We start from the raw sequence: 14,628 nt of genomic DNA on the forward strand, positions 1-14,628 counted from the left end.
AGAATAAAGTCATAATATTACGAGAATAAAGTCATAATATTACGAGAATAAAGTCATAATATTACAAGAATAAAGTCATAATATTAAGAGAATAAAGTCATAATATTACGAGAATAAAGTCATAATATTACAAGAATAAAGTCATAATATTATGAGAATAAAGTCGTAATATTACGAGAATAAAGTCATAATATTACGAGAATAAAGTCATTATATTAAGAGAATAAAGTCATAATATTAAGAGAATAAAGTCATAATATTACAAGAACAAAGTCATAATATTATGAGAATAAAGTTGTAATATTAAGAGAATAAAGTCATAATATTAAGAGAATAAAGTCATAATATTACAAGAATAAAGTCATAATATTACGAGAATAAAGTCATAATATTACAAGAATAAAGTCATAATATTACAAGAACAAAGTCATAATATTAAGAGAATAAAGTCATAATATTACAAGAATAAAGTCATAATATTAAGAGAATAAAGTCATAATATTAAGAGAATAAAGTCATAATATTACAAGAACAAAGTCATAATATTACAAGAATAAAGTCATAATATTAAGAGAATAAAGTCATAATATTAAGAGAATAAAGTCATAATATTACAAGAATAAAATAATAATATTACGAGAATAAAGTCATAATATTACAAGAATAAAATAATAATATTACGAGAATAAAGTCGTAATATTAAGAGAATAAAGTCATAATATTACGAGAATAAAGTCATAATATTACAAGAATAAAATAATAATATTACGAGAATAAAGTCATAATATTACGAGAATAAAATAATAATATTACGAGAATAAAGTCATAATATTACGAGAATAAAGTCATAATATTACAAGAATAAAGTCATAATATTAAGAGAATAAAGTCATAATATTACGAGAATAAAGTCATAATATTACAAGAATAAAGTCATAATATTATGAGAATAAAGTCGTAATATTACGAGAATAAAGTCATAATATTACGAGAATAAAGTCATAATATTAAGAGAATAGTCATAATATTAAGAGAATAAAGTCATAATATTAAGAGAATAAAGTCATAATATTACAAGAACAAAGTCATAATATTATGAGAATAAAGTCGTAATATTAAGAGAATAAAGTCATAATATTAAGAGAATAAAGTCATAATATTACAAGAATAAAGTCATAATATTAAGAGAATAAAGTCATAATATTAAGAGAATAAAGTCATAATATTACAAGAACAAAGTCATAATATTACAAGAATAAAGTCATAATATTAAGAGAATAAAGTCATAATATTAAGAGAATAAAGTCATAATATTAAGAGAATAAAGTCATAATATTACAAGAATAAAATAATAATATTACGAGAATAAAGTCATAATATTACAAGAATAAAATAATATTACGAGAATAAAGTGGTAATATTAAGAGAATAAAGTCATAATATTACGAGAATAAAGTCATAATATTACAAGAATAAAATAATAATATTACGAGAATAAAGTCATAATATTACGAGAATAAAATAATAATATTACGAGAATAAAGTCATAATATTACGAGAATAAAGTCATAATATTACAAGAATAAAGTCATAATATTAAGAGAATAAAGTCATAATATTACGAGAATAAAGTCATAATATTACAAGAATAAAGTCATAATATTATGAGAATAAAGTCATAATATTACAAGAATAAAATAATAATATTACGAGAATAAAGTCATAATATTACAAGAATAAAATAATAATATTACGAGAATAAAGTCGTAATATTAAGAGAATAAAGTCATAATATTACGAGAATAAAGTCATAATATTACAAGAATAAAATAATATTACGAGAATAAAGTCATAATATTACGAGAATAAAATAATAATATTACGAGAATAAAGTCATAATATTACGAGAATAAAGTCATAATATTACAAGAATAAAGTCATAATATTAAGAGAATAAAGTCATAATATTACGAGAATAAAGTCATAATATTACAAGAATAAAGTCATAATATTATGAGAATAAAGTCGTAATATTACGAGAATAAAGTCATAATATTACGAGAATAAAGTCATAATATTACAAGAATAAAATAATAATATTACGAGAATAAAGTCATATTACAAGAATAAAATAATAATATTACGAGAATAAAGTCGTAATATTAAGAGAATAAAGTCATAATATTACGAGAATAAAGTCATAATATTACAAGAATAAAATAATAATATTACGAGAATAAAGTCATAATATTACGAGAATAAAGTCATAATATTAAGAGAATAAAGTCATAATATTACGAGAATAAAGTCATAAATATTACGAGAATAAAGTCATAATATTAAGAGAATAAAGTCATAATATTACGAGAATAAAGTCATAATATTACAAGAATAAGGTCATAATATTATGAGAATAAAGTCGTAATATTACGAGAATAAAGTCATAATATTAAGAGAATAAAGTCATAATATTAAGAGAATAAAGTCATAATATTACAAGAACAAAGTCATAATATTACAAGAATAAAGTCATAATATTAAGAGAATAAAGTCATAATATTAAGAGAATAAAGTCATAATATTACAAGAATAAAATAATAATATTACGAGAATAAAGTCATAATATTACAAGAATAAAATAATAATATTACGAGAATAAAGTCGTAATATTAAGAGAATAAAGTCATAATATTACGAGAATAAAGTCATAATATTACAAGAATAAAATAATAATATTACGAGAATAAAGTCATAATATTACGAGAATAAAGTCATAATATTACGAGAATAAAGTCATAATATTACGAGAATAAAGTCATAATATTAAGAGAATAAAGTCATAATATTACGAGAATAAAGTCATAATATTACGAGAATAAAGTCATTATATTAAGAGAATAAAGTCATAATATTAAGAGAATAAAGTCATAATATTACAAGAACAAAGTCATAATATTATGAGAATAAAGTCGTAATATTAAGAGAATAAAGTCATAATATTAAGAGAATAAAGTCATAATATTACAAGAATAAAGTCATAATATTACGAGAATAAAGTCATAATATTACAAGAATAAAGTCATAATATTACAAGAACAAAGTCATAATATTAAGAGAATAAAGTCATAATATTACAAGAATAAAGTCATAATATTAAGAGAATAAAGTCATAATATTAAGAGAATAAAGTCATAATATTACAAGAACAAAGTCATAATATTACAAGAATAAAGTCATAATATTAAGAGAATAAAGTCATAATATTAAGAGAATAAAGTCATAATATTACAAGAATAAAATAATAATATTACGAGAATAAAGTCATAATATTACAAGAATAAAATAATAATATTACGAGAATAAAGTCGTAATATTAAGAGAATAAAGTCATAATATTACGAGAATAAAGTCATAATATTACAAGAATAAAATAATAATATTACGAGAATAAAGTCATAATATTACGAGAATAAAATAATAATATTACGAGAATAAAGTCATAATATTACGAGAATAAAGTCATAATATTACAAGAATAAAGTCATAATATTAAGAGAATAAAGTCATAATATTACGAGAATAAAGTCATAATATTACAAGAATAAAGTCATAATATTATGAGAATAAAGTCGTAATATTACGAGAATAAAGTCATAATATTACGAGAATAAAGTCATAATATTAAGAGAATAAAGTCATAATATTAAGAGAATAAAGTCATAATATTAAGAGAATAAAGTCATAATATTAAGAGAATAAAGTCATAATATTACGAGAATAAAGTCATAATATTACAAGAATAAAATAATATTACGAGAATAAAGTCGTAATATTAAGAGAATAAAGTCATAATATTACGAGAATAAAGTCATAATATTACAAGAATAAAATAATAATATTACGAGAATAAAGTCATAATATTACAAGAATAAAATAATAATATTACGAGAATAAAGTCGTAATATTAAGAGAATAAAGTCATAATATTATGAGAATGAAGTCATAATATTAAGAGAATAAAAAAGTCATGAGCTGAAGAACCCGGATGTTGAGAGCAGATGACAGTCCAGTTAGCAGTTAGCTACCGTTAGCATAGAACAATAACTCTACTAGCAGCTCAGCAGGCAGCTAGCCTTCACTATCTTCACCCTAGACGGTCAAACTTACTTCTAAGTTGCTTCCGTCAGTTCGATTAGAGACGAGGAAAGTCCCTCAAACACTTCAGGAAAGTTCCTTTCTGCTCATGGTGTGTTCGAGGCGCCGCCGGCTGCTCACCCAGCTGATGACGACATACCGACGCTGTCCAATCAGCACGCAGCTGCTGTGCTTCTTCTTCTTCTTTGGTGTTTATTGGCGGTTGGCAAACTGTCTTAGAGGTGCAATACCGCCACCATCTGGACTGGAGAACAGGAGATTGTGCAGAAACAAAATAAAAAAAATAAAAAATAAAATAAATTAAAATACAATAAAATAATAATTAAAACAAAAAAAAAAAAAAAAAATAATAATAATAATGATGAAAAATTTAGATTTGTTTAACTAAATAAATTTCTCTTAAAAACTGAATAATTTCACAGTATATGTGATCTGCTGTATTCCCCAATAGACCTGACAATGAAAAGTCCTGATGTTTTACCTTCCTTAGATTGTGCAGAAAAAGAAAAAAAAAATTAATTAAATTAAATAATAAATAAATAATAATAATAATAAGAATAAGAATAAGAATAATGAGGGAAAACTCTAGATTCGTTTAACTAAATCAGTTTCTCTTAAAAACTGAATAATTTCACAGTATATATGTTATCTGCTGTATTCCCCAATCTGACAATGAAAAGTCCTGATGTTTGGCCTTCCTTAGTGACTGTAAAAGGTGATTCCTCTGGATACTGTAATTCCTGCAGCGTATCAGTACATGTTCCACAGTTTCTGGTTGATTACAATATGTGCATTTCCCAATTGGGTGCTTGCCTATTTTATATAATGTGTGGTTAATGCATCTGCTGCACTTTGCCTTCTGGGAAATGTAGTTCGTTGTTGTGGTTTCTCTTTTTTTGCTGCGTATATGTGTCACTTGTGCGTTTGAATGTGCCAAATTAATAAAGTCATATATAAGCAACAATATATATTTGTATTACAGGCTAATATGTTTGGGATTTTGTAGGTTTATCGATTTGGGATGTTCTGTTTTATATTTTTTATAGGCTACTTTCATCATTTATGGTTTAATAAACCTGTCTTTTTGTAGGCTTAATTGTTTTTCATACCTTTCATATTATTATATATTATATATTACATATATATTTCTTTTAATTCTGGGACCTGATCTGCTCATGTGAGGCTTGTACATTGTACATGATTGTAAAATCAGTGAATTAGCATTCTGTGCTTGTAGCCAGCTAGAGACAGACATTTTTGGGAAAAGTGTCAACAAGTCTATTATAGCCTTTTTCCTAACAAGTGCCTTTAATTGTATTTAGTGTGACTATTCCTATGTCTGTAATCTGCTAAGTCTATTCATCTATCGGCAAAAAATTATGTTTATTAAAATGTATGTAAAAACCTAAATAGTGCATTAAAACAAAGCAGTAAATAATGTAAAAGAAAGGTGAAAAAACAGCTATATAATGTATCTTTAAACCGTAAATTAACTGTAAAATACTGTGAAATTAATAAAAAAAAATATTTTTTATTTTTATTTTTGTTAATTTTACAGTAACATAAAGGCAACCCAGTTCTTTACTGTTATTTTACTGGGACATTCTTAACAGTGTAGGCTTAATTACTGTTCATACACCCCCAAGCTGGAGAAGGTTTTCCCGCTGATGTGCACCTCAAACCGCGCTCCTCACCGCCTCCCTTCTCCTCTCAGCTTCACCTCCTCCACCTCCCACTCTCTCTCAACCGCAACATGCAAATCACTTTCCTGCTTCTGTCCTCGCTGTTAACTCTGTTTCTCTCCGGAAAAAAACAACAAAGTCAATAATCTCCAGCTGCTGTTATCATATCTACAGTAAAGTCGGTCGATTGTTTCTTTTTTCTTTTTTTTTTTTCTTCCTGTTTCTTGTTGTTGCAGTTTGTTTATGGAGAGTCACTCTCTGGGCATGTTTGAGAATAAACAGGCAGGTGACAGGCGCAACATTATTCTGGGGTTTTTGGATTGGAGTAATAATAACCTTCAGGTACGTTGAATTATTTATTTAGATTATTAACTGATGTCATATGTTCTTCTTTTTTTTAGGCTATTAGCAAGCTTAATTTGTCTCGTTTTGCTAAATGTGACAAATTAAAAAAATTAAAATTAAAAAGCAAGACAAGAAAGGCCCAACTGTCTTAAAGATGAATACGTAAAAATCAATTTTAGATTTAAATGTGTCTTTGTTTAAAATCTTGCTGGTTATTTTGTTGATTCGATTTTGCAGCTAGTCGTGGTTTAGATAATAGTTTGTTAAGGGTCTGTATTCTCATTACAGTATATAAAATACGTCTAATAGATTAATAAAAATATATTGTCTAAAAAATAAAAAATAAATGTAGGCCTTACAAAGAATCCCTTTAGTAGACATATGCACGATGCAATAAGTGTTATATCTCAAAATACTTTATTTTCCTTATTAATATTATTTTTTTGTATCATTATTTTGATAAATACCATTCACAAATGGTTTAGTTATTATATTAACTTATAATATCCCTTAGTTTATTATGTTTAATGGTCCTATTTCAATAAATAAATAAATGCTTTAAGACAACCTCGTCCTCTGAATCCTCAGACTGCATATAGGTTATATTAAATATTTCACTTATGGGGGCTGGCTGGGGAAGATCGAATCAATTTTTAAATTAATTTCTTCTCAGTTGGGACTGTGTATTTTCTTGCATAAAATGGCCCTTGGGAAAGTGTGTGTGTGTGTGTGTGTGTGTGTGTGTGTGTGTGTGTGTGTGTGTGTGTGTGTGTGTGTGTGTGTGTGTGTGTGTGTGTGTGTGTGTGTGTGTGTGTGTGTGTGTTGTCATGGGTGCTGTAACCCAGGCAGGGAGACACAAAGTAGAGAGACAGACAGGTGAATATCAGTGAAGCACAATGTCAAACATGCAATAGATGGTCTGATATTTAAGGCAGAGAACCAGCAGAGGCTTCTATAAGAGCAGAAAGCAAGAGTTAATAAATTAATATTATAAAGAAAAATAAATATGTATTATCAATGCCTGGCATTTAATCAAATAGGCAATACTTTAATGCTTATCAATAACTCTCACACGCCTTTTCAAATTTAAATTAACAATATTTGACTGAGAACTGAAGGTCTGAATCATCTATCTATCTATCTATCTATCTATCTATCTATCTATATCTATCTATCTATCCATCCATCTATCTATCCATCCATCCATCTATCTATCCATCCATCTATCTATCCATCCATCTATCTATCTATCTATCATCCATCTATCTATCTATCTATCTATCTACTGTATCTATCTACTGTATCTATCCATCTATATCTTCAATTTTGATCAGTTTGGCTTTACAGGGCTTATGATATAATAATATAGGCTATATATATTTTCCTCATCCATGTTAAAGATGCACAACACATTTTACTTTCAATTTGCACAGCAGAGATACTGTATATCTTTGATTCCATTTTATTGTATTTTTTTTTATTTATTCTATCTGGTGTAAAGTAGTTGTTATGTACATTTATAGAGATTTGTAAATACAGTGTTTTTCATACCTATACCTCATATCTTTTTGTGTGAGTGATGCACGTTTTTTTATGATCTAAGTAAATTGCTGCTCTAACACCTCAATTTCCCCTTTGGGATCTATCCATCTATCTGTCTGTCTGTCTGTCTGTCTGTCTGTCTGTCTGTCTGTCTGTCTGTCTGTCTGTCTGTCTATATATATAATATAAGCTATCTTTTCCTCATATTTGCCCCATCCTTATTAAAGATACACAACACATATTTTATTTTCAATTTGCACAGCAGAGATATATCTTTAATTCCATTTTATTGTATTTTTTATTTCTTCTATCTATAGTGTAAAGTAGGGTGAGTTGACATAATGTGGGACACCTATACGCTCCAGTGGGTCTTCCTCCAACAAATAAAAGTCAATACAAAATATAAAAAAATATTGATATTTAATGTCTTTCTAATATGCCTAAATGCTTCAAAACTATTATACTCTTTATTCATTATTCTTTATTTATTTATAGTCTTATTGTTTGTTTGATATTGTTCGATTCTGCATGTAACATCCACACCTATAAGCCTCGGTTTGATAACAACAATAACACTGTAAGTGGTAAAATGACCGAACAGGATCATTGCATATTTAGCCTCGAGTGTTTCCTGCATTAATTAAAGTGATTTTTAGGCCTTTTAACAGACTGAAATGACTGTCCCACATTAGAAAATCAACATTTGTGATAGAAAACATGGAATTATAGCACTGATTTGTCTATAGTATTCCTTTTATGAGTGTGATATCTGCATTTTCTTTTTCTTTTCTTTTTTTGGTTTGATTAGGACACATCCTGGGGATTTTGGATTTAATGTATATTGGCTTCATATCACAATATATATTCCAGAAATCTGAAATACAAATGTCCCACTTTAGGCTAATTCACCCCCTAGTTGTTATGTACATTTATAATATAGAGATTTGTTAATAAGCCTACGGTGTTTTTCGTACCTAACTCATATCTTTTTTGTGAGTGATTCTCGTTTTTTGTGATCTATGTGAATTACTGCTGTGACACCTCAATTTCCCCTTTGGGATATATCCATCTATCTATATTTATCTATTTATCTATATCTATCCATCTATCTATCTATCTATCTATCTATCTATCTATCTATCTATCTATCTATCTATCTATCTATATCTATCCATCTATATATCCATCTATCTATATTTATCTATCTATCTATATCTATCCATCTATCTATCTATCTATCCATCTATCTATCTATCTATTTATCTATCTATATCTATCTATCTATCTATCTATCTATCTATCTATCTATATCTATCTATCTATCTATCTATCTATCTATATCTATCTATCTATCTATATCTATCCATCTATATATCCATCTATCTATATTTATCTATCTATCTATATCTATCTATCTATCTATATCTATCCATCTATCTATCCATCTATCTATCTATCTATCTATCTATCTATCTATCTATCTATCTATCTATCTATATTTATTTATCTATCTATCTATCTATCTATCTATCTATCTATCTATATTATCTATTTATCTATCTATATCTATCTCTCCTATTAGCTGTAGTTATTTCTGGTCTGAGAGGTGCAGATTAAGTGAATCGTCGTCCAGGTGGAATCCTAATTAAGAGCAGAGCTGAGAGCAGCCTGTTGTCTGTTGTCTCAGTGACGCTTCGTCAGATCCCCTGAGCTGGTCTGAGATCTGACGAGGCTCAGAGGGACGAGCTGGGAACCGGTGCTGGTTCCTGCGGCGGCAGCAGCCTCGGGAACAGCGGGAACCTGCAGACACACAGATGATGCTGCTGCTGTTACTGCTGCTGCTTGCTGCTGCAGACACACAATGGTGCTGCTGCACAGCTGCTGCTGATGTTACTGCTGATGCTGCTGCTGCACACAGCTGCTGCAGATGCTGCAGCTGCTGCTGATGCTGTTGCTGCTGCTGATGCTGCTGCAGATGCTGTTGCTGCTGCTGATGCTGATGCTGCTGCAGATGCAGATGCTGCTACTGCTGCACACAGCTGCTGCTGCTGCTGCTGCACACAGCTGCTGCTGCTGCGCAGTCCCGAATTACGCGCATGTTCCAGGCCTCTTTATCATGATGTATTTTTTTAATTTGGATTATGTGGCACGAATCAAAACTTTACTAGCCGAGCCTGATTGTGTTGTAATATCCACAAGATAAGCTTGAAAAACAAAACAACCTTTGTCCAAAAACCATGACATCACTCTAGATGTTTACTGAGCTGCATATCTTCAATCGATTCAGTATAGATCTGCAGACCAAAAGTGAACAGAGATAAAGTTACTGTACAAATGGAATTATTATTTAACCCATTTCTGACCCGCAACTGAATGTTTTTTAATTTCCTTTATTGGAAGTGTTCTCTGGGCTTATACCTGTTAGCACAAATGTGCAGAAATTTCGAAATTGATGTGACTGAAAAGTGAGGTTTCTTATCACATTATAATTAGTATTTGGGCACATTAGGACTACTGTTATTGCAATAGAGTAGAAAAATATAGTAAAAAATATAGTATAACGAGAAAATATCTGCAGAAACTACAAGGAGCACAATCAAGTATTTGGAATCTATGAACTCATAACAAGCTGAATATCAAAAATATGCACACTTATATAATTTAACATTTAATAAAACAAAATGTTTTTCCTCAAACATCCTGATTTGGCTATTAATAAAAGTGTGGTTTTTCACGTGATCTAAAAGTATGTAAATGTCAAGACTTTTGACCAATCAGAACAAATGTTGTGGCTGTTTTTTCCTCATCATACTAAATATAATCTTTGGGCACAAATGGGTTAAACTGACAGTAACAGATCCCACATACAGAAACCTGCAGACACATTACAGTCATTGCTTCCAGAGGAATTATGGGTTTGCATTTATGATTAGTTGCATCGTGCGTCTTTAAAGCACCTTTGCCACACTTCTTTTCTTTTTTTCCCTTTTTTTTTTTTCCTGTGCAGTCCTTCAGAGGGTTACTAAGGAGATGACGCTGCTGTGGTGCAACTGTGATAGTAAACTTTGGTAGAACAAATAGGCCCGACAGGATTTTTTTTATGTTGATCGACATATCAAACTGGAGACTAGATGGAGACATCACTTTATCAGCTTTACACAGTATAGACGTGGTGTCTATCTGAGTCTCTATTTGTGCCAAACGCGGATTTATTTGAAAAAGTATTTGGACCCAAATCATCGCAAAGAGGCTCGGATGTCCCACTTTAAAGGTACATTTCTTAAACTTTCAAGATCTTTTATCAAGCTGCAAGTTATAAGATGCAATGTTATCTGTCGTTTGTGCGTAAACCTTCCTGGTTTCGAGGATTATAATAAAACTCCTCTACTTGATGCGATCAGCTGCAGCTCCGTAGAGTCTGAACACATGTTGAGGTTGCAGCAGTGCAGGCGGTGTTATCTAGAGACAGAGAGGAGGTGATGAGGCAGGCAGGTCTGAGCACGCTCTGGACTCCCAGGAGACCTTGCGCCACCTCACTGGGACTACATTGGTGTGCTCACACCTGGATGGATGCATGTGTGTGTGTGTGTGTGTGTGTGTTTTGAATTGCTTCCTCTCCTTTTTTGAACACTAATAAAAATGGCCGTTCTTTTATCATTAATCAATAATACACTGTAAACAATTGCTGTTAATTGACAGCAGGATTTCAACAGTATTAACCTGTTATTGCTAAAAACAGTGCTTTACTGTTACTACAAAAGAAAACCTGTTAAATTAAATTTAACTGAACTATAATGCATTCTTAAAAAACATCACTTTACTGCTGATCAGCTGTCTAAAGTATCATCAGTAACAGTTTCATGCAGTATTTGTTGAATTCTGGGACCTGATCTGCTCATGTGAGGCTTGTACATTGTACATGATTGTAAAATCAGTGAATTAGCTTTATTGTTCTTCACTCACATGTTGTTCTGGTTTGCATTCTGTGCTTGTAGCCAGCTAGAGACACACATTATGGGAAAAGCGTCAACAAGTCTATTATAGCCTTTTTCCTAACAAGTGCCTTTAATTGTATTTAGTATGACTATTCCTATGTTTGTAACCTGCTAAGTCTATTCATCTAGGCAAAAAATAATGTTTATTAAAATGAATGTAAAAACCTAAATAGTGCATTAAAACAAATCAGTAAGATAATGTAAAAGAAAGGTGGAAAACAGCAATATAATGTATCTTTAAACAGTAAATTAACTGTAAAATACTGTGAAATTAAAAAAGTTCAAACTGTATTTTTCATTAACAGTACAAAGCTGTAAATTTCAGCGACAGTATAATAATGTTAATTTTACAGTAACATAAAGGCAACCCTGCTGCCAGTTCTTAACAGTGTGTGATTTGTGTGTTTGTGCTCCTCAGAGTGATCTGTCCCTCACCAGACTACCCGTCCTCTAAGATGTCCCAGTCCACCGTTACTGAAGAAGGAGGCACCTTCGAGCACCTGTGGAGCTCCCTGTGAGTGTCAACAACACCTGCTGACGAGCTTTACTTTCTGTCCAATCAACAGATTTTCCAAATTACATAATGGTTTTATTAAAAATGTGAAATGCATCAGACAATAATCACAAAATGATTAATGTCATCACCTACTAGATTATTTCATGAGTAAATTATGATACGATTATTCCAGCAATGTCCTTTTTTAGGCTGAAATTTGTTGTGCAGACAGAATCAAAAACACTCAAAGGCAAACAAATATCTGTATTTTCTCTTTCTTTCCTCTGCACATGAGAAACTGTAATGAATATTTAAATTCTTTCCAATTCTTTCTTATCGTTGCACTGAACCTTCTGGGGTTTTTATCACTGCATTTTACGAGGATAACATTTTAGAGTAAAAGTCTACAAACATCACAGTAGTTTTAATCTTTAACAATATTTTGGGGTGTCCAATAGGATGTCTAATGTTGGGTAAAAATCTGCTTTTATATTAAGTAGGGCTGTCAATCAATTAAAATATATAATCGCAATTAATCGCATGATTGTCAATGACTAATCGTGATTAATTGCTAATTTCTTTATCAACTCGTATGTCCGTGGTGGGTGTCATGTGTTCACAGGGAGCCAGACAGCACCTACTTTGAGCTCCCCCCAGGCAGCCAGCCGGGTGAGCGCCCGGTGCCTTCTACCAGCACCCCGGGGAGCCACCGCAGCGCCGCAGAGGTCTCCATGGACGTCTACCAAATGAGGGACATGAACGACAACGTGATGGTAAGAACACAAGCTCCCACTGCAGTTGCAGCCTGTTCTCATTCTCAGGGCGTCAAAATGCTGACGCTTTGTCACGGCCGTCGGTGTTATAGATACCGCAGCACGAGGAACCCTTCGGCGCTGGTATGAGACGCACCGGGCGTTCCATTTACTACAATATAAACCCATCTGCAGCAACAGTAAAGACTCAGAGAACTGGGAGTGACTGTGGTGACGTAGTCTAAAGAACAAAAAGACGCAACATGAGGGGAGGTGGAGGGGTCCAACAAACACAGGGCTTTCATCCAGGAGGTCGCTGTTCCTTTCACATTACAATCAGCTGTTTGTTTGTGTCCCGTTAAGTTCAATTTCACTTTCACTTTACAAACTTTTAAGCCAGGAGGGGTGGGCAATTATTTTCCTGGGGGGCCTCATGAGGAACCCAGATTGTTGCTGTGGGCCCAAACAGATTCTATCAAACGTAACCTCTATTTTATCACTAGATTAAATGATAGAAAACATACTGTGCACTTATTTTTCAGCATTTATTATACTGATCATCACTCCAAACAGCAGATTATTAAGAAAATTACATTATATGTCTTTGAACCGTACAGGTCTGACTGTTGTGGGTAGTAATGTTTCCGTTAATAAAACGTAATATTTAAAGGGACTCTATGTAAGAATCAGAAATTGCTTGTTAACAGTGACACCTGTGGCCATTAAGTCAACGACAGTCAGCGGCCTGTTGCGGGCGTTTGTGCTCGTAAACGAAGGTATATTTCACATGCTTGGCAGTAATGTTATTTTACCAAACGAAGGTCCTACCATGAACCGAAGGCCCGGCCGATGTTGATCCTAGTTTTACTCCTGACGTGGGTCACATTCCTGTGTTGCAACACGGCCTTCACTAGATATAACGTTGTTTTTTTCTGCTTCCGTGGAGTTTGTGTTGGGAGTCTGAATTGTGGTGCGGGGCTGGTCATTTGTTGGCGTTAGCAGACTCCATTTCTAATCAAACGTTAGCTATGATTGCACACTGCTAGCCCTGTAAGCACGAAAATAAAGGCACTCGAGAGCATGCATGACGTCACATCCGTTGGATTTCCCGGTATAAAGGGGCCCGGGTTCGTCACATTAAAATCAGTCTACAGGCTGAAAGAGGAAAACTCAGAAAGTCGTGGAAGATCTCATTTCTTCGGTTAGGTTACAACCTCTTCACACACTGGCAATAAAAAAAACGATTTATATGTGTAAAAAGTTACATTCAGTCCCTTTAACTTAACATTAACACTTCCTTCTTTCGTTGCATGCAGCATTATAAAAAGTGTGTGGTTTGTCTGAGACCTCCCGGGCCAAACAGAACCATCAGCAGGGCCGGTTCCAGGCCTGTTTTAAGCTCAAACATGATTTTTTTCCCCCTAAAACTACGTGGTTTTTGTTGCCTAAACCTAAAGAGACGCCGATGGGCGCGACAAAGCGGCGGCATGTGATGAGTTGGGATGAGTACGTTTTGCAGCTCGTGGCAGTTCAGTTTGTGTCTTTGTGGTCAACCTTTAGCAGCTTATCTCTGTTACCTGCAGTGTGTTTCCCTCCTCTGTGTCAGATCTGATGGTTTCTTTAGCCCCCTTTCACGCAGCCTGGTCAAGGTGGGATCGTTA

At 31.9% G+C, this 14,628-nt stretch overlaps 2 protein-coding genes across 2 annotated transcripts in view; one reads left to right on the top strand and one right to left on the bottom strand.

The window, feature by feature from the left end:
* wrap73 (WD repeat containing, antisense to TP73) overlaps positions 1 to 4,309 on the bottom strand; it is a 35,408-nt gene extending 31,099 nt beyond the window's left edge. Inside the window, exon 1 of the mRNA XM_074642597.1 lies at positions 4,168 to 4,309. The gene's annotated coding sequence lies outside the window, so the exon portion shown is untranslated. The remainder of the gene's footprint in view (positions 1 to 4,167) is intronic.
* Positions 4,310 to 12,141: 7,832 nt separating this feature from the next.
* tp73 (tumor protein p73) overlaps positions 12,142 to 14,628 on the top strand; it is a 36,493-nt gene continuing 34,006 nt past the window's right edge. Inside the window, exons 1-2 of the mRNA XM_074642589.1 lie at positions 12,142 to 12,233; positions 12,838 to 12,988. Of these exons, the coding sequence (XP_074498690.1) occupies positions 12,175 to 12,233; positions 12,838 to 12,988 (210 nt within the window). The 5' untranslated portion in view covers positions 12,142 to 12,174. The remainder of the gene's footprint in view (positions 12,234 to 12,837; positions 12,989 to 14,628) is intronic.

This window comes from Sebastes fasciatus, chromosome 8, assembly GCF_043250625.1.
Source record: "Sebastes fasciatus isolate fSebFas1 chromosome 8, fSebFas1.pri, whole genome shotgun sequence".
NCBI classification, from domain to species: Eukaryota; Metazoa; Chordata; class Actinopteri; order Perciformes; family Sebastidae; genus Sebastes; species Sebastes fasciatus.